Source organism: Peromyscus leucopus, chromosome 13 (genome assembly GCF_004664715.2).
Source record: "Peromyscus leucopus breed LL Stock chromosome 13, UCI_PerLeu_2.1, whole genome shotgun sequence".
Lineage (NCBI taxonomy): Eukaryota > Metazoa > Chordata > Mammalia > Rodentia > Cricetidae > Peromyscus > Peromyscus leucopus.
Window position 1 is genome coordinate 7,912,216 of NC_051074.1, and position 24,796 is coordinate 7,937,011.

Genomic DNA, 24,796 nt, shown 5'->3' on the forward strand with positions numbered 1-24,796 from the left:
CGATGCAGTGCCAGGGACACCTGTGTTCCCAAGGCTTTGCCAGCAGAGTGTACCGTCCTGTTAAAACTGTCACCATCGGAGAAGTGGCGCCCCTGGTCACAACGTCGTTCACATTTCAAGGGTCAAGGGTCATTCTCTTTTGGGACTTGTCCAGCTCTTTTTTAAAAAAATCGTGTTTCCAGTGCTTTCTGAGGAGATCTGTGAATACTAAGGAGACGCCACACACGTCTCTCTGACTGCCTTCTGTTGTCAGCCATCTTTGGACATACCTTTTGTTGACATACATTCTTTTGAAGGGGGGTGTTCAAGACAGAGTTTCTCTGTGTAATAGTCCTGGATGTCCTGGAACTCACTTTGTAGACTGGGCTAGCCTGAAACTCACAGAGACCTGCCTGCCTCGGCCTCCCATGTGCTGGGATTGAAGGAATGTGCCACCACTACCCAGCAGCAACATGCGTTTCTTAACTCAATCAGATTCGTCACTCTTCCTCATGGCTGAGTTCAAACCATGGCGAGAAAGCTCTTCCTTACACTGGCTTTTCTTTTGAGCTTATGTAGTTCAGCTACAATCCATGCCAGGCTGGAGTTTATCCTGTGTACAGATGTGAAGTGGGAATCAAATTCTATCTTTTCCTGGGTTGTTTCAATTATTACGAAATCTGTCTTTGGCTGGTGGCTTGAGATGTGTCCTTCATAGGACACAGAAACTATACTGGGAAGGTTGGTGTGATTTCAAACAGGTCTCTGAGTCTGCCTGATAGTCCGCAACCCTCAACAAACCAGGCAGAAAGGAGGACCCTGCCTGGAAGGAGGGGGTCATTGAATTATTTTTAAAAGTACTCTGTGGCCCGGGGGTGTGGCTCAGTGGTGGAGCATGTACCTGTTTCTGGAAGGCCCTGGGCTCCATCCCAAGCAACACACATGTACATGCACACACACACACACACACACACACACACACACACACACATACATGAACGCATGTGCACTCGAGGGGAAGCAGCCCTGTGTGTCTCAGAGACAGAAATTGCCAAGTAACAGCACAGAGCAGCCAATAGCATTCAGGATACTTTCCCACAAGCAGAAGGCTTGCTGGAGTGACCGCTCAACCTGTGGCCTGGTCAAGGTATGCAACTATTCGGGTTTTGTTATTATTATTATTTTTTAAAGGCAGTCTTACTCTGTTAGTCCAGGCTGACACAGAACATGCTACATAGACCTGGCTGGCCTTGAACTTGTGGCAATCCTCTCAGCTCTGTCCCGAGTGCAGGAGCACATACCTGGCAAAGTATGTAACAAAGTTACCTGAGCGCCTAGCTACCCCCATCAGCCCAGGGCTCAGCAGCAGCCTCCACTTTGACGGTGACCCTCACAGCCCTGCTTTTCATCCGTTACTTCCTGGGTGGATCTGTCAGGATGCCTGCTGGGAGAGAGGTTCAGGATTACCCTGAGTCCTTGGCAGCAGCACAGGGCATCTCAGGGTCAGCAGCACCCAGAAGTACCTGCAAAGCACGTGAGCTCCGAGCATCACTGTGTGTTGGGCTGAGAGCTGTCTTTACTGGGGTTATCTTATTAAACCACAGCCCTGGTCTACCAATAGAAACATAATGTCATCTAGCGTATTAACTGGGACTCTAATCCAACTAGGGAAGGTAGAAAGAACATGGAAAAAAGTGTCATGGGAAATACCATCCTCACTGCAGGTGTTGGGAGAAAGAGAAGTCAAAACAACAGGAGGATCTGGAACTTGCCAGATCCAGCTAGAAAGCAGATGCTTTGTAGCTTTGTAACCTATTTTTTTAATTTTTATTTATCATTATTATTGGGGGGGGGCATCTATGCCATGACCCATTTGTGGAGGTCAGGGGTCAAGTTGTCACTTGCTGAAATTGGTTCTCCCCTTCTACCTTGTAGGTCCCCAGAATTGAACTCGGGTTGTCAGGCTTGGCAGCAGGTGCCTTTACCCGCTGAGCCGTTCTGTCAGCCCTAACCTGTTTTTTAAACTGGTACATATAAAAACATAGAGATAGGCCAGGCAGTGGTGGCACACGCCTTTAATCCCAGCACTCGGGAGGCAGAGCCAGGTGGATCTCTGTGAGTTCAAGGCCAGCCTGCTCTACAGAGTGAGCTCCAGGACAGGCACCAAAACTACACGGAGAAACTCGGTTTCAAAAAAAAAACAAAAAATAGAGATAGTACCTGCCAGGTGGGTACTAAGTGACGTTTGCTACACCTGCACTTTGTGTAATGCTTGAGTCACGTTAGACATCCGTCTCAAGCATTTATCCCACTCCCCTCAGTTTTCCAGGACAAGGTTTCTCTGTGCAGCCCTGGCTGGCCTGGAATTCTCTCTGTAGACCAGGCTGGCCCCAAGCTCACAGAGATCTGTTTGCCTCTTAAGGCTCTTTTCCCCTCTCTTCTTCTTTGGTTCTCAAGACAGGGTTTCTCTGTGTAGCCCTGGCTGTCCTGGAACTCACAGAGATCCACCTGCCTCTGCCTCTGAGTGCTGGAATTAAAGGCGTGCGCCACCACCGCCACCGCTGGGTTCATTCCTTCCTCTCTTTATTTTTATTTTATTTTTTTAATTAATTTATGTATTATCTATACAAGAAGAGGGTGCCAGATCTCATTGCAGATGGTTGTGAGCCACCATGTGGGTGCTGGGAATCGAACTCAGGACCTCTGGAAGAGCAGTCGGTACTCTTAACCTCTGAGCCATCTCTCCAGCCCCTATTTTTATTTTTTTAAAGATTTATTTATTTATGTATGTATACAGTATTCTGCCTACATGTGTCCTTGCAGGCCAGAAGAGGGCACAAGATCTCATTACAGATGGTTGTGAGCCACCATGTGGTTGCTGGGAATTGAACTCAGGATCTCTGGAAGACCAGTCAGTGCTCTTAACCTCTGAGCCATCTCTCCAGCCCCTTCCTCTCTTTAAACAGTACTATGGTTTCTGCTCTCTCTAGGCGCCCCACTGTGCAACCACAGGCCAACACTCCTTGCTCCTGTCTGTTACTTAACTCCAGGCTTTGCCCTTTCCTCCCTGCCCTGTCAGCCCACCGTTTCATCATGAGCCCCCTGTTCTCATCTGCCTTGTGGCCAGTGTGTGAGATCCTGTGTGTGAGTGAGAGCATGTGACTGTCTTTCTGTGCCTGGCTTTCGTCACTCAAAGATTCAGTTCCATCCCTGTCAAAAATGGCGGCATTAGTTCTTCCTGAGGGCTGAGTAGTGTCCAGTCACATGTTTGTATCACTTTGTATTTCCTCAGTAGTCCAGTGATGGATGTTCCTCAGCCGGTGTGACCAGTGCCTCAGAAAACACGTGAGCGCAGAGGTCTATTCAACAGAAAGTCATTTCTAGACAAACCAGAAATAGAATTGCTGAACTACATGGTATTTCTGTCTTCAATTTTTCAAAGAAATTTGCTGGTTTCTTACCTCATGAAAAATACTACGTTGGTGCACAGTTTTTCTCTCTATTGCCTATAGAAAATAAAGAGCATGACCAAAAGCAGCTCACAGAGGAGAGGGTTTATTTCAGCTTACAGTTTATAGTCCACCATCCAGCGAAGTTAGGTCAGCAACTCAAGCGAGGCAGGAACCTGGAGGCAGGAACTGAAGCAGGGGCCATGGAGGAGTGGCTTGATCTCCCTTGCTTTCTGATGCCTCCCAGGACCACCTGCCCAGGTTGGCACCACCCACCGTAGGCTGGGCCCCACATCAATCAGGAAAATTCCCCCACAGGCTCGCCTCCCGGCCAGTCTGATGGAAGCGTTTTCTCAGTTGTGGCTGTGTCTTCTGGATGACCTAGTTTGTGTCAGGCAGACAAAAGAGCTAAACAGCATGGTTGGTTAAGAGAGGAAGCACCCCACCTCCTTCCTTCCTGAACAGCTTCAGGCTGTGAAGTGTCACCTTAGCCAAGAGAAAGACGTTAAAGAAAGACAGATAGCAATCTCTACAGGGCCACCACCTGCCGTGACCTACTCACCAGAATTTGATGGCACCCTAGAGCACTGTTAGCTCCATGGTGGTCGAGGTGCCGGCTCTCTGTGTAAGCCGTTAGACTTCGTAAATGCCGGCCCTATCTGGTCCCACTCACAGTGTCTTACAATGTTCTGATTCTAGGGGGCCGTTTTCCAAGGACCTGTCAGAGTCTGTGAAGCTCAGGACCTAAGGATGCTTACAAGGGGCGTGGCTCTGACTCACTGACCCCAGTCTGAGTCATGAGACCCTCCAGCTGGTCTAGAACCCGTGGGGTTATGGGTAGGGTTGCCCGGGTCCCCAGGAGTAAGGTTGGCCCTGCTATCCGTTAACAGAAGGACAAATGGCTGAGGCCAGCGGGGCACGGCTACCCAGAATCCTGTGCTCTGAGTAAGAAACACCATATCCAGGTCGCCGTTTCAGATCATTGATTTAGGCAGGGTGTGATGACCCGTGTGTCCTGCTGGGGCCTGCTGCCTGCCCTGCTGTGCTGAAGCACACAGCCTCCTTTGTGTATTAGTTGAGGCAGGAAACTCTCTGCTCCCAGAGGTCTGGAGGGGTTGCTTCTGTTTTGAATTTCAACAGGAACTGAGAGGGAGGCTTCTTCTTAGGCCTACAGTGAAATGGTAATGGAGCAGCAGGCAAGCGTGTGAGCTTCTCCAGGCTCATACTTTCCTTGCCTATACTACCTAGGGCAGGGGAATGAAGTTTCCCCATGTGCTCCACAGGGCAGTCAGGTTGCCAGAAGCCTAGTACAGGAGGCTGCCCATTGGCCTGCATCCCTCCCACCCTGCCACCTTGAGGCTACCTCAGTTACCATTCAGAGGTACCCACAGAGGCATCCACCCTGGAACTTGGCATGTGCCAGTCAGTACTGAGGTCACATTGTGCTGAGCCTGGTGGTCTGGGGCTGATGAGCTCATGTGTGATGGTGGGAAGTTAGGGGTGCCATAGAAGGGCTTCCTGGCTTAACAGGACCGATGGATGGGTACCCCTGGAGGTCAGGTGTTGCAGGATCTAAAGCAGATCTGCCTAGGCCAAGGCTACTTCCTTCCCACCACCATACTGTCTTTCAGGCTCTGTGTTTCTCTTTGGCAGGGTAAAGATAGAGAAAAAAAAACCTTACCTGTCTCAAAGGTGACAACCAGTTGGGACTGTAGAAATAGCTAATGATGTGTTACATGGCATAACACGCTAGTACCCTGTCCACTGGGACCTGCGGTCCAGATCCAGGTCTGAACAACAGAACTACCCTTTAGGGATGGGGCTTGCTAGAAGAAGAAGGGGGTCAGAGCCAGGGGCTTTCTGTATCCAGGTCTAGGGTCACAAAGGAGGCAGAGAAGGAGCAGAGGATCACCATCTGCACCATGCACCAGATCCAACCCTGCAGCAGACAGTGGGTACCGAGGAGGAGTTGCAGGAGACCACAGTCCAAGCCATGTGGCTCACAGTCTACCCTGCCCAGATCCGTTTTTACCCCGCCAGCCCCTGCCCCTCTCCTGGGACTCCAGGCTGAAGGAATTATCTTTATTTTGAGAGTGACAGGAAGCCCTCATGAGTTGAGATCACCTCACTGAATACTGTATGCCTGTCCCAAGTGAGTTCCAGCGAAGATCCCCAGAGAGTCTGTGGAGCCAGCCTGCTGGGCTGGGAAGACAGGAAGGGGAACCCCATTTCCTTCTTCAGCCCCCTGAGAGGGGTTGTTGGCAGCCACTCCTTTATGTCCAATGGTCATTGCATCATTCTAGGGTCCCTTTTGTCCCAGCTTTTAGGCATCTTCCTTGTGGGAGATGGGGCTAAGGGAGTGGCACAGGATGTGGATACCTCCGTGGGCATGATGGCCACTAGTGTGGGCTGTAGCGCCAAGCACTCTCTGTTGCCACATCCATCTGCCTTGTTTTAAATTCTCAGATGTAGGGCGCAGTCTGACTCTGTCCAAAATTAAAAAGTTGAGACTTTGGACACCACTGAACAGTTCCCACCCTGCGGAAGGCAGGCAGGTGGCTTGTATCCAGTGATGTAACTTGCTACACTTCCCTGTGGACACATTGTTTCCTGGCCCTCACTCAGAAAGCCCCAGAGCCATCCGGGCTGTGCAGACTAAAGCAGCCAGGTGCTCACACTGGGCTTCAGTGAGCCCTCCTCCCCGGCTGCCTTCTTAGGCTCCCGTGGTGGACAAGATGAATACACGATCCTGATGCCTCCGCATCGTGTGTGTTGTCGGATAGCTCAGTGGGTGGAGCTGGTAACCAATGTCCCTTCCATATGCTTCCCTTCACCCCAGCCATCCTCAAGCCAGAAATCAGATTCTCCCCAAATCTCCCCTCTCATTACTCAGTTGGTGGGCCTTTCTCGGAGCCACAGGAAGGGACACTATCAATCTTTTGTGGGAGACTCCCAATGTGGTACCGTATAGCAGCAGCCTTCCCTGGGTATATTTTGAAGCACCCTTTTCCCATAAAGGACTTTTGAGACTTAAAGACTTTATCCACTGAGCGTCTTTCCTGCCCTTCAGTCCCCTCTCCTCTTGAAGTGGGCTACAGAGTGAGTTCCAGGACAGGCTCCAAGCTACACAGAGAAACCCTGTCTCGAAAAACCAAGTGTGTGTGTGTGTGTGTGTGTGTGTGTGTGTGTGTGTGTGTGTGTTTAATTAAAAAAATTAAAGAGAAATGAGGAGACCGATTGCTTCAGAGCTGAGTGGGATAATCTGAAAGGCAGGCTGGGCTTCAGAGAATGGCATCATTAAATGGCGATTTTTACTTTAACTTTTATCATTCACTTTACCCTTAAAAAAAATGTAGGGGCTGGGGAGACGGCTCAGTGGGTAAAGTGTTTATTGAGCAAGCATAAGGATCTGAGTTCGGATCCCCAGCAGCCATGTGAGAGCTGGGTGTGGCCAAGCATGCCTGGAACCTTGATGTTGGAGGAGTCTGAGACGGGAGGATGCCAGGGCTCACTGGTCCACCGCCCTAGCTGAAACCTCCAGCTCCAGATGCCGTCCAAGACTCTGCCTCAAAACTTAAGAGAGGAAGATACCAGGTGTCTGCCTGTAGCCTCCACAGTGGGCAGACACTCATACACACATGTACATGCACATGTATCAACCAAAACATAATTTTAAAAGATGGTTTGTTTTTTTTGGGTTTTTTTCCCCTAAGATTTAGTTGTTCCCCACTCTCACCTGCCCCAAGGTTATATTTTTGTACTTTTAAATACTAGTAAAGGCATTTAAAGCCATGATATTTTTCTTTCCTTTTTTCCCCTCTTTTGATTGGTTGGTTGGTTTGGGTTGGAAGATTTTTGGAAAGAATGTAAAAAGTATGTAGTCATGGCCTCTTTTTCTTTTTTCTTTTTGGTTTTTTTGAGACAGGGTTTCTCCGTGTAGTTTTGGTGTCTGTCCTGGATCTCACTCTGTAGCCCAGGCTGGCCTTGAACTCACAGAGATCTGCTTGGCTCTGCCTTTCGAGTGCTGGGATTAAAGGTGTGTGCCACCACCACCCGGCCTTGGCCTCTTTTTCTATGCATGTTAATATGTTGTGGTTTGTCATATTTTCTCTATGAAGTCTTCTTATCTGTCCTTTACTTTCATTACTGTATTCCTGACTTTCCTTAGGCAAATGTATCTTCCTTTTTTTTTTTTTTTTTTTTTTGGTTTTTGGTTTTTGGTTTTGTTTTTTGAGACAGGGTTTCTCTGTGTAACAGCCCTGCCTGTCTACTCTGTAGACCAGGCTGGCCTCCACCTCCAGAGTGCTGGGATTAAAGGTGTGTGCCACCACCACCCAGTGGCAAATGTATCTTAATCCTCACAGGGTCAGGTTTTTATGCTCTCCTGTCCAATCCTCCTCACTGAATCCAGGGCCCTCCCCAGGCTGGGCAAGTGCTCTGCCTCTGAGCCACATCAGCCCACACACTGTTCTTAATTTCGTCTCCTGGTGTAGAAAGAGGAGACAGGCCAGGTGAGTTGAGCATTTGCCTTTCTTTTGAGGTTCTCCGTGGCCTCCAACCTGAAGATCTTCTGTGAACCCAAGAAACATTGGACTATGAAGTCTGCTTTCTTCTCTTAATCCCCAGAACAAGTGTGAGTGTTGATCTCTGTGCTCGGCAGCCCCTTCTTCTGTGCTGGAGAGTGGACATTAGTCAATTCTAGTCTTTAAAATCATTCCCTGTTATTCTTCTACCGGTCATTGGCATGTGCGTTCTGCTGTGTTCTGGGCATGCCACGATGTGGCCAGCTGCTGTCAAGGCTGCCCCTTAGCTCTCCTTGTCAGAGGATCGCTTAGCTGTAGATGACACTTAGTCTCCTGTTGACAGTGACAGCCCCACAGGTCGATGGCTGGTGATCCACTCACGCTTTGGTCTTCCTTGCGTTCCTGTTTGCAGGATCTCCCAGCGCTTACTGCCTGATTTTGTTTCTGTGTGGAGGGCAATAAAGCTCCTTCCAGAGGCGTCCATGGGGAGTTTGCGCCTTGGTTCTCTCAGTCACTCTGCTTTTTGTCTTCTTAGTCTTTTTGCTATGGTCCTCGCCCCCCATTGTTGTGACGTGATGTAGTTTCTCTTTCTGAAGTGAGACTGTAATATTGACGAGCTGTTTTAACCCAACCAACCATGACATGTGAAACACACATAGTCGTATGCTTGTGTCTATTTTCTTACTTGTCAGTCCACACAAGTTGGGTGTCTCTCCTTGAAAGAGCAGTAATCTCTGATTTCCACCCCCTCTCCCTCCCTCCCGCTCTCCTTCCCTCCCTCCCTCCACCTCTACCTTTTCTCTCCTCTCTCTTTCCCCTCCCACTTCTCCCTGACTGCAGTTATGTGTTCTCACACCTGCCCCCCTCTGTGTCCTCTGTTTGGTTTGACTTTTTCCACTGGGTCTGTCTCTGACAGTCACAGCACTGAGTTGGCATTTCATCCTGGCAACCCGGGCTCTGTTCTGGCTTTTGTTCACTTTGCAGATGGGTTGTTAATTTCCACATGTCTTATTATTTTTAACACCATCATTCCCTCTCATCCAGATCTTTTAAATTCAGGCTGTTATTTGAAGTACCTCCGAGAAATAAGCTGTGTGCTTAAGACAGTCACAGAATTCAGATTGCCTAAGGTTAAGTTGCTTCCTGATGCCTCTGTGTGGGAGTGACAGCTTGGCAGGGTAACAAGCCTGCAAGTTCTCTGAAGTTCCTCTCCCCAGGTTCTACTACATTAGCAGACAAAGCAGAGCAATTACTGTTGATTGACCCGCTGATTGATGGATATGTGGTTGGCAGTCCAACTTTCAGGTTAAAATCTTCGTGAAACCTTTCAGTGATGGCTTCCTTCAACTATGGGGACATCAGCCAGTGCAGCAGCCCCTAGCTCCGGTCCCCAAAGGCTGGACATTCTCCTCACACTGTCAGCCTAGGCCTCTGCAAACCCAGCCCTTTCTGCCACCTCTTGGCCCTTTTCAGTGCGTGTGTGTGTGTGTGTGTGTGTGTGTGTGTGTGTGTGTCTTTGGTCACATCTCACACTCTTTTCACTCCTGACTGCTCCATCCTCTCTCTGGTTGTCTTCTTCCAGATAATGTGGAAGATTCTGTTTCTGGCCTTTCACTTTTTAGCAAGCATTTCCTGTTGGAAGTTGTAATGGCTGTCAGTTGTCACCACAGTGCCATGGGCTGACCTTTGCCACTCCCCAGACCCGAGGACAGTCTCCACCATTGCTGTCGTGGTGAACAAGGGGTGGCCCCCTGGAGCATTGACAGCGTGGAAGCTCTGCCTGGTCTTCATGACTCCAGGGCCCAAGGGGTGACAGCATTTTAACAGCCTCCTCCCTGGAGACATGGCCAGGCAAGAGGGGCAAACAGAGCCTGGTACCTGCATAGAGGACCCCTGTGAATCCGGGAATGTGGCTGATTAGCAACACAGGCACATGAGTCCCTCTCCCCAGCTGGCCCTGGATGGGAGTAAGCCCCCCAAGCCAGGTGGGTCTAAGGCTCTGTGGATCTTGGTACATGGCAGCTCTCCTGTGACCCAGCTTACCTCCAGGGTGGTTGTGGTTAACTGAGACCTCCCCTGAAGCTGGCATCTTCTCCCTTTCAGTGGGGACAGTCGCTCCCCAGTGTGCCTGGCATGTTCAAAGGCTGACGAGAGACCTTTGTAGGAACTGAGATGTCGGGTACAGTATGGCCATCACCCTGTGTGGAGTGGGTCTCTTCTGACAAGTTAGGTAAGGGTCTGGGTACCTGAGAGGGCTTTAGAGATAGCTCCCTGCCGGGGACGTGGCAGGCACATGGCCAATGGTGCTGGCCACAAGGACTAAGCAGGACAGAGCCTCCTTTGCCCTTGCAGAGCCTTGTCCCCTCCTCCCCAACCTCAGAAGAACCCATATGCTTCCTTGGGATCTGACCCAACGGCGGGTGGGGATGGACCCCATCACTCCTCACCAGCTTACAGCCCAGCCCACCACGCTGGCCCTGCCTCCTGTCTGGATCAAGGAAGTGAAAGGCCACAGAGAAACCACAGCCAGTATCCCTTCTTCTAGGGGCTTTAACCTCAAGTCCCTTCCTGTTTCTCTCCAGACAACTCCTTCCCTATCTCATGTCCCCAGACCTTGACCAGAGTCAAGGACAGTCCCTCCCTCCAGCTAGTCACTGCAGGGACAGTGAGCACCAGTGGGTTCCCGCTTCAGTGTCTCAGCTGTCACTTTCGGCTCTGACAACTCTTGCTGCCCATCTGTCCCACTGGGACAGCCCAGCTCCCTGGCTGGGTTTATGTCCTTGGAGCAGAGCCCAAGTAAATGCCTCCTTTACATCCTTCGAACTGGTCTGCTGTCTTCCACACCTGACTTGGAAGCTTCTCACATCCGTGGCAGCCAGTGCAGTGCCAGGCTCTATCCTGAATCCTGGGACAAATGCTCTCGCATCCTAGTGTGTCTCAGGGACTCAGTGAGTTAGCAAGAGGTGGAAGACCGCATCATAAATAGGATAAAACCGGAGACAGAGGGTTACCCAGGACACAGGGACCCTCAGTGGAGGTTGTCAGTAGAAACTGCCAGCAACCAGTGACCCTTGAACCCCTTTAAAGCTGAAAACACCAAGACTTTGTGAATAGTAGCTTGCTATCTCTTTTTTTTTCCAGATTTATTTATTATGTATACAGAAGAGGGTGCCAGATCTCATAGATGGTTGTGAGCCACCATGTGGGTGCTGGGAATTGAACTCAGGACCTTTGGAAGGGCAGTCAGTGCCCTTAACCTCTGAGCCATCTCTCCAGCCCAGTAGCTTGCTATCTCAAAGTCACATTGAGAGTGGACACTCCAGGAGAATGTTCCAGACCCTTCCCTTTCCCCCCCCCCACACTCAGGATTTCTCTAATCCCTGAAAGAGGTTGGGTCAGGACAGGGGGTACAGAATTGGCACAGGGGACAGCAAGTTGGTGACGTGTTGGGGTACAGCAGAGAGGACAGATCGAGGACACATTCACGAAAGCCTGCAGATATCCACTGGCTGCAGGAAGATGTAGGGTTTCTTGAGAAGAAAGGGATGGGAAGAGCCAAGCTCTGGATGGCTGCCCGGACGCTGGGATGGAGGGTAGACTGGAGGAGACTGCCCCTCCTTCCAGCTACCATTGCGTGCTTCCTAAGGACAACAGCCCCGAATGGCTGCATCCAAATATAGCATCCCGGCTGTCACGCCTAATCCCAGGCTTGGACACATGCATGTCTCCAAGACCTGTGGGGCCGCACCCTCCCTGAGTACAGACCCTGCTCCCTACCCCTCCTCAGCTGGGCTCAAGGTCAGCTTCTCCTATCTAGACAGAGAGTCCCTGTGACAGGGACTCTAGTAAATTGCACTCAGGCCACAGGGAAGGCACACGTACCCAGCCACAGGAACTCAGTAGTCAGCCATTGTGCCCTGTGTCCCCCAGGGCTGGACTCACTGGCATAGAATAGCCCCCTGTCCAGACCCTGATGCCAGTGCTGGCAAAGAAGTCTGCAACTTTGCCTTGGACGCTGGCTGCATGCTAACACGGCTTCGTCTCACAGCCCCAGGAGCTGGTTCCTGACCAGGCCTGTTCTCAGAGGTGGCATTGTGCCCACCCTCCTGGTGGGGCCTCTCCACGGGGAGCTGGCTTGGCAGCTATGGGCTGCATCTGTGCCAGAGCCAGCTGCATGTGGGGCCAGTGATGGATTTAGAATCTTCTCTTCCTCTGAGCCTGGGCAGAGGCGCCCGACTCCTCCGTGGCCTGGGGCCTTAAGAGTAGGAATGGTGGGGGAAGGGCAGGGGACAAGGTGCCAGGACAGAAGAGCCCTCCCAGGGGACAGAGGAAGCAGCTTCATCAGTAGAAGAAGGTTCTGCACCGGCCCTCTATGATCTCTCTGTAGGTCTCTTCAGCAAGTACCCTGGTGTGTAGAGGAAACATATATACCTACACAAGGCTGGGTGAGGAGTGAGCCCACCATGGTACCAGGTACCCTGTCTCCCTGCCCTCTGAAAGGCAAGACTTAGCCATCTCAGGAATCTATGTGTGAACAAGCCAGCCACGAGGGTATAAGAGACTGTAACCCCAGCCTAAGTGAGTCCTATTCCACATGCATGAGGTGTCCACCAGTCCCAAGTGGTGCAGACTTGGCCTGCCTGGGCCTCAGCAGCCCTCCTGGCATCCATCTTTCTCCACATCCCTGTTACCCTGAAGCCGGCACAGCCCCTCTTGGCCTTTCCTCCTAGACCCTACTCTCTTCAGGCTGGACTTTGCTGAGGAAGCCTGGCAGGTCATCGGGGAGTAAGTGTTTGAGCTCCAACCGCCCTGTGGCCAGAGGAGCCCCAGGCCTGGGTTTGGAGCGGGTGTGTGATAGCCCTGTACCACGCCTTCCTCCATCCAACCTGTGTCTCCATCCCCAGAAATGTAAGAGCAAAGCGCAGGACCTCTGGACTGTGGCAGTCCCCTTGGATGGGTGCTTCTCTTTATGGGGACAGTGGGGGCCCTCCCAGGCTCTACTCGGTGGCCTCCCACTTAGCCCTGGGGACATTATCCCAGATGAGCCTGCAGCTCAGTAGTCACACGGATGACATCACTTGCAGAGGTGGGGGACAGCAAACTTCATTAACTGAGCAAGCCCAAGACCCTGTGGGGGAGAGAGACACCCTCCTCCTCCAAACAGTGTGGCCCATGGGCAGAGCTGGCAGACAGTAGGGATGGGTCAGATTGCTCCACTGAGAAACAGGCCCCCAATGCCCCCCACTTTCTCCATGCCCTCAGACCTTCCTTCCCCTGGGATCAAAGAGGCATTCCCAGCTCTGAGTATGCAGAATGTGGGCTGCATTCCCAACAGGTTGGTGAGTTGGAGACTCACACACACACCCCTCACCACACATGCCCAACCGCCACCCCCCCACCCCCGCAGACCAGGTGCTCACACAGAAGTTCCAGACTTCCCCTGAGCTCCTCTGCCCAGACCTAAAGACCAGAATGGTGCCCTCTGGTGGGCACTGGAATCTCAGACACCATTCTTCTTCATTGTTCACTGGGCCTCTATGTGCTTACAGGGCTTCTATGGGGGCACCTGTGGTCCAGCGGGGAGTCACCCCCCTTTCCACTGGGACCTTTCCAGAGTTCCCTGTCCCAGGTTTTGTCCCTTCTCTTAATCTCTCGAAAGGAGAGATGCCAGCAGCGGTCAACGGGTGCCGTGTGCGCATGTGTGAGGCAAGTGACTTCAGACTCTAGAGGCTCTGCACCAGGCCTGTAGTGATGTTGCTGGTTATCGACCTAAGGGTCTCAGCAGCCTGGCCCATGCTGCCATGTCTTGGGCAATACCCAAGCTGGCAAACGCCTTGTACAGCCTGGGAAATGGCTTTGCTTTAATGTCAGAAGTCTCTTATACAGCGCTGGGCAACGTCATCTTAAAACAGTCATTTGCCAGCCACGTGGTTAACGGAATGCTCAGGCGAGAGCACAGGGACCTCTTGATACTCAACTCCCCTCTGAGTATCCCCACCCGGGGAGGGATCACTTGCGGAGTGGTCCGTCTTCTCCCTCCTCCCGCTGCGCATCCCAGTGGACCAGCCACACCATGTGAATCTCCAAAAGATACAGCTGGCTCAGATCCCACCAGCCCAGCACAGGTTTCCCGAGCCTAGGAAGTGTTGAAGTGCTTTAGTCCAACAATTAGCAAGACTTCCTTATACGTCTGCCCAGTGTCTAGGGGAAAATAAAAAGCTCTGTTGTCTACTGCTTCCTACAGCACCGGGCAGCTCCCTGGCTTGTCTGAACACCACCAGTAAAGCGGGTAGAATGTGTTCTCCTGCGCTGGAGTGGAGACCTGTGCAGACCGGCTGCTCGGGTAGCTCTGGCTGTTCCCTCCATTCCTGACCATGCTGAACTAAGGACGTCAGGACTTTCTGCAGTCATGGAAGCAAACTCTGTCCACTGCAGAGAGTCCCCGCTGCCTATTTTTGGAATCTTGGGTAGGCATTCTGCCGCCACAGGCAGAAACCACCATCCAGAGGGCAGCTAAGTGCTTCAGAAGGATCATCTTCTTCCTGACTGACTGACGGAGTAGTTCCAGACACCACGAACAAGCAGGTGCTGGCTGAGGGCAAGGACCTCTTCACGGAGAGAACCTGGACAACATAATAAGACTCTGTCTCAACATAGTAGAAGAAATGAGTTTTTGTTGTTGTTGTTGTTTTGCTTTTGAGGCAGGGTTTCTCTGTGTAGTTTTGGTGCCTGTCCTGGATCTTGCTCTGTAGACCAGGCTGGCTTTGAACTCACAGAGATCCACCTGGCTCTGCCTCCCGAGGCATGCACCACTACCACCAGGCTAAGAAACGAGGTTTATCAAAAGCTTCCTGGCATCTGATAGTATTATCCAATGACATGTTGAGGTGTGACTTTATGGTGGTAGATGCAAAGCTGTCCTTTAACGTGGTCTGCACAGCTGGATGAAGCCCGTGGGCACTTTGCAGAGGCCTTCTGAGCCTCTCCATTCTTCCTTTCTCTTCTTGTCTTTTTCTTTTTCTTGCTTATTTTTTGAGACAAGGTTTCAAACGTAGGCCAGACCGGCTTCAAGCTTACAGCTGTCCTCTTCCTGCATCTGGAGCGCTGGGATTCAAGGTGTGCTCACCACGCCCAGCACACTGTATGCTGTTTACATGTTAGCCTGGTGCCTTCTCTAATTAACTTGCTGCTTTTATAGTTGATGCTTTCTGCTCTTTTTCCCCTAGATTAGACGCTTCAGAATCATGCCTGTTTTGTTGGAGCATTTTGTTTTGTTTTGTTCTAGACTGGGTTTCTCTGTGTAGCCCTGGTTCTCTGGGAACTCACTGTGTAAACCAGGCTGGTCTTGCACTCAGAGATTCGCCTGCCTCTGGCTCCCCAGTGCTGGGACTAAAGGCATGCGCCACCATGCCCAGCTATTGTAGCTCTTTTAAAGAATCAACTTTTGAATTTTCTTATCCATGTTACTGTTTTTAATGCATCAGTAAGTTAGTTTTAAGTGGTCATTAATGGTTTTAAATGCACATACACACACACACACACACACACACACACACACACACACGTATGGGCTATGTATATATAGCCCACACTGCCTTGAACTCACAAGGTAGCCAAGGCTGGCCTTCACCTCCCAGTGATCCTTCTGCCTCAGCCTTCAGGGTTCTAGGTTAGGGGTGAAATGTCACCACTCCCATCTTTTTGTTTGGTTTTGTATTTATATCACAATAATAGTTTACAACTATACATTCTTCTCAGAATTCATTTTGAAGCTGATTTCATTAACTTTTACATGCATGAAATACTGTTGTATTTCCATAGCTGCCTGTAATTGAATGTTTTAACTCTTGGGTGACCCTCGAACTTGGGTGACTCTCAAACTTCTTGGCACCTTTCATTTCTAGAGACGACATTCTTTAAAAATTGTCCTTTTCTTGGCAGCATTTTAGGTTTTTTGTTTATTTGTTTGTGTTTTTGTGATTTTTTTTTTTTTTTGAGACAGAGTTTCTCTATGTAACAGCCCTAGCTGTCCTGTCCTGGAACTCGCTTTGTAGACCAGGCTGGTCTTGAACACACAGAGATCCACCTGCCCCTGCCTCCTGAATACTGGGTTTAAAGGCATGCGCCACTAAGCCTGGCAACATTTTAGTTTTTAACATTGGAGCCAAGGGATATTATCCTGTGACTTTTACTTCGGGAATTCGTTGGCTTTTTCTCTGCTGCCTAATAAGGATCTGGGGATTTTTGACAAAATTGTTGATTGTTGTAGAATCACAAGGTCACTTATTTTATATTAATTTCACATTCTTTTGAACTAAATTGTGGAGGCATACTAAGACCCCTCTTCTATGAAGATGGAAAGATGTACATATGTCTGTCAGACCCCCAACACACACACACACACACACACACACACACACACACACACACACACACACACACACGGGGATTTGCAGGCTCTGGTGCTGTAGATGCCCCTCTGCCCAGGTCTACTCTGCAGTGCAGTGCGCTGCCCCACAGCAACCCCACGGCTGCTTTCCTACCTGCCTGGCTTCTGCTTTTGTTCTCCTTTGCTTTTATGGTGACTGTTCTGAACAGGCTAAGTAAGATCAGGTCACAGCAGTGGGAACCGGAAAAGGGGAGCTGAGATGTCCAAAGTGGATCAGAGCCCGGTTGTGAGTGAGAGTCACAGCGGTCCGTTGTGGTAGCCCAGGACCCACATGTCTTAGCTTGGGAGGCAAGGGCACTGGCAGGGAACTCCTGTTTGAGGGTGTCTCAGGAGAGGACAGAGAAGAAGGAAGGAGTTTTGTTGAAAGGGGGCCTCCACAGCCCACCCCCTACGTGCAGTGCCCTACCCTGCCCCGTCCCAGGCAGCCCCAGTCTCCACAATACCCAAGAGGCCGCTGAGACCTCCCGATTCAGGGAAGCAGGAAAGAGGCTGTCCCATGTGGTACACCACCGCCCACCTCCTGCTGTCCCAGAAATGAGGCACTGATTAGCAATGCAGTGGCCTCAGATGCAGTCTTCTTCCTAAAATAAACTTCTGTGAAACCATGAAAACAGCGTATCCTAACTGCAGAAAACCACAGCCTACTGTCCCTTCGTTGGGAGGAGCCCTAGAAGGTTGGCTCTCCTACGGGGACACACTCGACCAGAACTGAAGGCTTCAGGCTGCCATGTGGACCAATCCACTTTCTTTGCTAAGGCACCTTCACACAAAGAAGGACCTGATGGCACCCTAGAATTCTTCCTGAAAGCTGTCTTCATAATAGAGGCCCGCCCCTCCAAGTGCCTCTGCAATGTGTCAGTTTCTGCTTTTCATGATCTTGGCCTCAGCTGCACACCTCCTCTTACTGCCCTTGTCCACATCATATGCATTCTGTCTTGTTTTGAGATAGATTCTCATGTAGCCCAGGCTGGCCTCAAACTCACTATGTAGCCAAGGGTGGCCTTGAACTCCTGATCCTCTGCCTGCACTTCCCAAGTTCTGGATTACAGGCATGTACTGCAAGAATCAGTTTCTGCAATACTGGGGATGGAACCCATGCCTTAAGACATTTTTTAAGACAGGCTATTCCTATGTAGTGTAGGGTGGCTTTGAACTTGTGATCCTCCTTCCTTGGCCTCTTGAGTGTTGGGATTACAGGTGTCCCTCCACACCAGGCTTCCTTTGTTTCCTTATAAGTGAGGCTGAGTTCTTCTGATATGCTTATTTATAAGTCATTTCTACTTGCAGAAGAAATATGCAGTCAGCCAGCCGTGGGCCTCCCTGTCTGCATGTTTTCAGGCTCCCACACTCTCCCTATCAATCCTGACAGCTGGCGTCTTGCCAGGCTCTTGAGGCTAGCCCCAAGTGGGTCAACTCGGGGTGGGAAGCATAGTACTCTGAACCAACAGTATGGAAGCTGCTAGAGCCTCCAGACTGTGACTGTCCTGGGGGAGGGCAGCAAAGACTGGTGCCAAGACAGTGAACCAAATTGGAACGTTTCTCCTTGGAGTTTCTGAGGAGTTAGACACTCCGCATCAGTCAGCTCTGTCAAGAGTTTATGGGACATGAAGCATGCACAGTGAGCCTTACCACTAGTGGTTGCCAGGGAAGAGGCAAGGAGAAAACTTGTAGCTATGAGGTACCCATTCTGTCAGGCCCTTTACCACAGGTAATTAGACCTGTCCAGTTACCTGGGGGAGGGAGCTGTTCATCATTTTGAAGTGAGGCTACCAATGCATGAACATGTGAGATGAAGTCCTTAGGGTTGCTAAGAGGTAAAGCTGGCACAGAAACCTGGGTGGTGGGTGGCAGGACACGGGCTCAGATGCTTGGCCAGAAGAGGAACAACTACAACCTTAAGGTGTCCCCAGAGGAGCAGACTCACTGTGTGCATCAGTGGGCAGCAGGTCAGAAGCCGTGAACCATGGGGCCCAAAGCCATGGCTTGAGACCCAGAAGTTTGGAAAACTCCCACTGTCGTGTTCAGGAACATTCCAAGCAAAGTTTGCTGAGGGGCCCAGAATAGCAAGTCCTAGCCAAAAAAGGATAATTATTCAGTTACATGAGAACTGAAAATTAGAGAGTTAGAGCCAGAACACGCTTCGTAACTATTTTGAGTCCTCTAGCTATCTCTGTGTTCTTTGAACAGAAGCATGTCCGCCCTCCAAAGGGAATTCTTTTATCTCATCTCACTGATGGAACACGCACAATAGTTACTGAAAGCTTCAGCTGTCACTTCTGCATAAACAAATGGGATGCATCGGGCAGCCATCCTCACAGTGCAGATATTTTTAGAGAGAGGTGGCTTCCATCTAACAGGCTAATGTATCAGGGAGAGAGAGTCCAGGTCCCAGAATAGCAGGGCCACACACTCAGTCTCCTGCAGTCTTAGTGTGCAGTCAGTGGTGACCTGGCTTCCAGAATCAGGGACTCCTAACTATTCCGGTCAGCTGAGAAAGAGAAGGCACCTCCTGCCAGGCCACATCCCCAGACTACAGAGGACTTTGTTCCGGGTGATTTGTCACCAGAACTATCTCTGGGTTTGGGTGGACAAGGACAGTCTACCCCACTAGTGCCTAGTTGACCAACGTCAGCTCCAAATGTGGTCTTTGACTTTAAACAGGACACATTGAGTACTGGCTGTGTTTGGAGTCTTTCCTGAGGAGATCCAGGCTGCCCCAACTTTCTACGGCTTTTCCCACTTGTGTTCTCTAACTGAACCATGAGTCCTTTGCTTGCTTAGAAAGATCAAGCTCCCTTGGCCCAAGGGGTCTCTGGCTTGCCTGTCCCTGGAGGAAAGTCAGCATTAATTACTATAGGCATTGCTATTCCTCTGTGTGTTTTTATGCCTGAGGCTCTTTCTCGGGCACTCAGACTTTGATGCATGTTTGATAGTCTCTGTGTATTTGTTGTTTGTTGCTATGGAATAATCCTTGTATACACTGTGAAAATGTGTTGCTCTCATTGTTAATAAAAAGCTGATTGGTCCATAGCTAGGCAGAATTTTCGGGGCAGAGAGAAGCCTGGGAAGAAGGGCGGAATCTTGGGAGTCTCACCAGACTCCGAAGAAGCAACATGGGAAGTTTGTAGATGAGGTAAACGAGCCTCAGGGCAGCACACGGATGAACAGAAGCGGGTTAATTTAAGTTGGAAGAGCTGGCTGGAGACAAGCCTAAGCTATTGACCGAGCATGTATAATTAATATTAAGTCTCTGAGTGGTTATTCGGAAAGTGGCTGGTAGGACAGAGTTGATCCCGGTCCCAACAAAAAACTCCACCTACAGGTTGTTGCTTTGTTTTGAATCCTGCTTGGGGCTCTCTGACTTTGAGTTTTTTATTTAATGTCTTTCATTCATTTGGGACACTTCTCTGGCCATTATCTTATCAAATATATCTTCTGCTGCATTCCCCTCCCACCTCTGGGACTAACCAGCAAGCTGGACTTGATATCACACATGGTGGTATGATGTGCCCATTGGATCCCTCTGCAATGCCTTCCCATCTTTTTCCTCATTGTGTTCCAGTTGGTGTAATTTCTCCCCTCCTGTCCTCCAACTCTCAGACTCTTCCTCTAGCCATGCAGTCTACTGCTGAGCAGCCCAGCCAAAGACTGGTCTTTTAAAAATTAGATTTATTTGCCAGGTGGTAATGGCACACACCTTTAATCCTAGCATTCAGGAGGCAGAGCCAGGTGGATCTCCGTGAGTTCAAGGCCAGCCTGGTCTAGAGAGTGAGATCCAGGACAGACACCAAAACTACACAGAGAAACCCTGTCTCGAAAAACAAAACAAAACAAAAAAAAAATAGATGTATTCATTGTGTTTTATGCATGACTGTTTTGCCTGCACATATGTGTGTATACCATATGTATGCTTGGTGCCAAGTAAGTGATGATTGTGAACCACCATGTGGGTGCTGGGAATCGAAACCCAGTCCTCTGAAAGAGCAGCAAGTGCTTGGAAGTATGATCTTTGACGTTTCTAATCCCAGCAATCTTCCTTCCCACGGCTTCCTCCTCCTCCCTTTCCTCTTCCTGTTTCTCCCCCAGTCTCATTTTGAGATAGGATCTCATTAGGCTGGCCTGGGACTCACAGTTCTCCTTCCTCTGCTTCCCAAGCGCTGAGATGGCAAGCCTACACACCACACCCAGAACGTTCTGACTCTCTAGGTTTCCAGCTCTGCTGAAGTCTGGCGTCTGTTTATGTGTAGTCCCTTCCTTTCTTGCTAGACCCTTTATTGTCCTAGTCGTTGTAAAACACTTGTCTTGCCTTACCACGATGAAACGCTAAGGTAGGCTAGTTAGCCCATAGTTTTGGAGGTTCTGGCGAGGGACCTGTAGCAAATGGCAATGGTAGAGGTATGTATGTTCAGAAGCAAGTGCTGCCATGCCAGACAGAAAGGTGGGGCTAGGCTCAGGCTCTTGCAGCCACCCTCCTACGGGACCATCCTAATCCCTGACCTGAGAAGATCCCTGGTTAGTACCAGCTCCAAACAGCACCACAGCACAGCACTGTCTGATCATCACAGGCTAGGTCATCCATCTCTCCTCTTGTTCTTGCTGTTTTCAAGCAAAATGCTTCACAGTTTTCAGTTGACGGCTGAGCGTTCCTGCGTGATAGAAGCTGAGGTACAGAGAATTTGTATGTGGAAAGAGGCAAGCCCCCTCTGGCAGTCGGCTAGGTAGGATTCCAGTCATTCTGACAGGAGTGGAGGTAGGTAAAGGATTTATTGTTGCTGTGGTCATGTTTAGTGTCCCATAGGCTTTAGATCTCCCTGCAGAAGGGCTGACATTGCTGTGTTCAGGGAAGGATTCAGGCACTGAAGGACAGTCCCCAGTGTGGTCCTCAGCCTCCAGCTGTCCCCTATGTGCCGTGACACCATTCCCGAGGAGATACTATACAAACATCTACTCAGCCCAGATAGGAAGCCTATGACAGACCGAGGTAAGGCTAGCTCCAAAGTCCATCTTGGTGGGGGGAAAAAGTTTGTTGGGTTACGTAGAGTAATACAGGTGAAGAGCTACTTCAAGAGTATGGTGACTCAGAAGCAGCCGCATTACCAAAGCCACCCCAGCATAGGTGGATCCTTGGAGCTCACTGCATGACTCAGAGGCAGCTTGACAACTCAGAGAGTGTCTTCTAGGAAGTTTTGCTGATCTGAGCCTGGTGGAGTCTCCTCAGCAGCAGGCATTATAGCTTATATAAGCTTGGGGAAGGAGAGACCTAGTGCATCTGATCAGCTTCAGGGACTTCCTGAGTTGTTTTTTTTTTTGTTTTTTGTTTTTTGTTTTTGTTTTTGTTCTTTTGAGACAGGGTCTTGCTTTGTGGCTGGCCCTGGCTGGCTTCAAGCTTGCTTTGGAGACCAGGCTGGCCTTGAACTCATAGAGATCCACCTGCGTCCAGACAACTTTTTTGCATTCTTTTTTAGATTTTATTTATTTTATGTGTATGGGTGTTTTGCCTTCATATACATTAGTGTACCACATAAATGCAATGCCCACGGAGGTCAGAAGAGGACATCAGATCCTCTGGAACTAGAGTTACAGACAGTTGTGAGCCACTATGTGGATACTGAGACGTGAACCTGGGTCCTCCACAAGAGCAACAAGTGCTCTTAACTACTGAGCCATCACTACTGAGCCGTCTCTCCAGCCCTGAACTTGCTGGCTCTCAATGAGCTTCTGGCTTTAGAGGAAATTGCTACACAACACCTGGGCCTGTGTCACCCTGTGAAGCGCCCCAGCTGTCCACAGCACAGATCACCGCCTCCAGAGTCACTAGGGAATGGGAGAGGCCTCTGTCATCATCAGCCATCATCAGTTTAGATGTGCCCTCAGCCACAGCATCTGCCACAGCTGTGCTCTGCCTGCTGTCTGGGGCCAGGAGATGAGTGGGGTGGAGGACAGGGCTCTACAGAGTCTCCTGATACCCCCCCCTCGGCCTGGCATCCTGCAGGGCGCTAGGCCCACAGCAGGAGGGCAGCAGCGATGCCGTTCCAGGAGGACTCGGGGATGCGTGGTGTGCTGTGCCTGTTCCCTGCGCCCCCCGCCCCCCCCCCCATCCTTATCACCAGCATCCACCGGAATCTTTCTCATGGAAACAGGCGCGTCGGCAGGCCTGCCAGAGTTTCAGGCCCCAGCAATTCTACCCAGGCTCCAGCCCGGGTGCTGTCAGCCTGCTACATGGAGCAAGGTCCCCACTTTCTCTGTCTTCTCTTCCTCCACTTGGCCACAGTTCTGTGCTCGATCATAAATCAGGAGGACTCGGAGCTCTACAGCCCAGCTCTGATGGGTCCCAGCAAGCGTGAGGCTTTGTGGTTGTCCGGTGAGAACTGTGACCACAAGCTCTTCAGAACCAGCCTTCACCGGCTCTCCCTAGGGAGCCTTGCCTCCTTGTACCATGGTGTCAGGGAGCCCCGAGACATCCAGAGGGGCCTAGAATGAGCTTGCTTAGTGTCCGCTTCGGGGCTCTGGTGTCTCTGGCACAAGTGAATCCCCATGGCCTCCTTCAATCCCCAGAACCCACATTGTGGGGAGAGAACCAATTCCTACAAGTCATTCTCTCACATCCACATCCACATGGTCTCTCTCTCTCTCATGCTAAAGAAACAAAAAATAAATAACTATGAAAGAAGCTAGGGACTTTGCCTAAGCCAGCTCCTTGCCCACAGCCTCTTCTTCCCTACTGATGGCCCACTGTCATTGAGTCAGGAGGTGACCAGCTTAGTGGGGACCTTTGGTAGGCTAAGAGGAGCAGGAATGGGTGCGAGGCCTGTCTGTCAGCTTTGCCCTCAGTCTCTTGGCCTAAGGCTATAGCAGGCACCTGTCACCTCCCCCTCTAATAACTGGGCTAATGGCCCAGTAAAGGACATCTGGGACTGACCTGGAACTACCTAGGGTCCTCACTTGCTGGACCTGGACCTTTGCCTTGGGGCCTGGGCTTCTGGAAGGAGGGGAAAGACTGCTTTGCCACTGACTAGACCAGACTGAGTCCCAGCTGGGTCCCCTGACAGCCTCTTTTTTTTGTACCCACAGGAGCTACGGGGAGCTCACTTACTGCACCAAGCATGTGGCAGACAAGATTGGCTGTTTCTGGCCCAATCCAGAAGTGGACAAATTCTTCATCGCCGTCCACCATCACTACTTCAGCAAATGCCCCATCTCGGGCAGAGCACTGCGGGACCCTCCCAACAGCATCCTCTGCCCTTTCATCATGCTCCCCATCACCGTCACGCTGCTCATGACTGCACTGGTGGTCTGGAGGAGCAAACGCACAGAGGGCATTGTATAGGTACCCCAGGCAGTGGGGAGTTGGGGTATCATGGGCCTGGCCTAGCAACAGCGTCAGGGGCTGATAACAAGGCAGGCCCCACACTGCATCCTGCTCTAACCTAGTTAGCACAGGACTTCCAAGTGGCTCTGCATTAAGCTGAACATGGCTCTAGCTGGAGGCCTCTAGCAAGGGAGCCGGGGCATGCTTCTACTTACCTCTGAAAGAATTCTAAGTGCCAGATCTCCGGTATACTCCTCACTGTTGTGGACCTTCTGACCTCCAAGCAAGACTGCATAGATGTGTTTGTGGATGCATAGTTTGTGATTAAAAGAGTATTCTTAAACTTGGGACGTGTTCTAAATTCTGGGTAGAAATAACCTATACATGCTGGGCGGGTGGTGGTGGCACACACCTTTAATCCAACACTCAGGAGGCAGAGGCAGGCGGATCTTTGTGAGTTTGAGGCCAGCCTGGTCTACAGAGCAAGCTCCAGGACAGGCACCAAAGCTACACAGAGAAGCCCTGTCTCGGAAAAAGAAAAAGAAATAACCTCTACAAGGAGGCAAAGAGTGGAAGAAAATCAAGCCACCTCTGCAGGTCTGTATTTTATCTTGGGGCCTCTGACCAGATGATACTCAGTCCAAAGTCCCCTGTGTATGCTCAGGGGTTCCCAAGTGATCAAGTGATTCTGATGCCTTTGGTCTCTATTGCACAGTCCCTGATTTCTTTTTTTCCTTTTTTTTTTTCTAGGACAGTGTAGCTCTAGCTGTCCTGGAACTCACTCTGTAGACCAGGCTGGCCTCAAACTCATAGCGATCCACCTGCTTCTGCCTCCCGAGTGCTGCGATTAAAGGTGTACCCTGCCACCACCTGGCACAGTCCTTGTTTTTAGTCCTTGGAGGAAATAATCATCCACTCGAGACTATCAAGAACACCCACCACGAGCCAGAACCAAGGGCCCTTGATCATAGTACCTTCCCTAAGAAAACCCCAATACACAGGATAAGTGAAGGCCAAGAGGTGCCGGGATGGGATTTCCTCTTCTACTCAAGCACTGGCCTCCCTGGGAGGCCACGGGCAGCAGTGA

General features: G+C 50.5%; 1 protein-coding gene across 1 annotated transcript in view; it reads left to right on the plus strand.

Annotated features, from left to right (window-relative positions):
• The window catches only part of Ramp1 (receptor activity modifying protein 1), a 47,619-nt gene extending 23,563 nt beyond the window's left edge, over positions 1-24,056 (plus strand). Inside the window, exon 3 of the mRNA XM_028880367.2 lies at positions 23,472-24,056. Coding sequence (XP_028736200.1) covers positions 23,472-23,727 — 256 coding nt within the window. The 3' untranslated portion in view covers positions 23,728-24,056. The remainder of the gene's footprint in view (positions 1-23,471) is intronic.
• Positions 24,057-24,796: the final 740 nt, after the last annotated feature.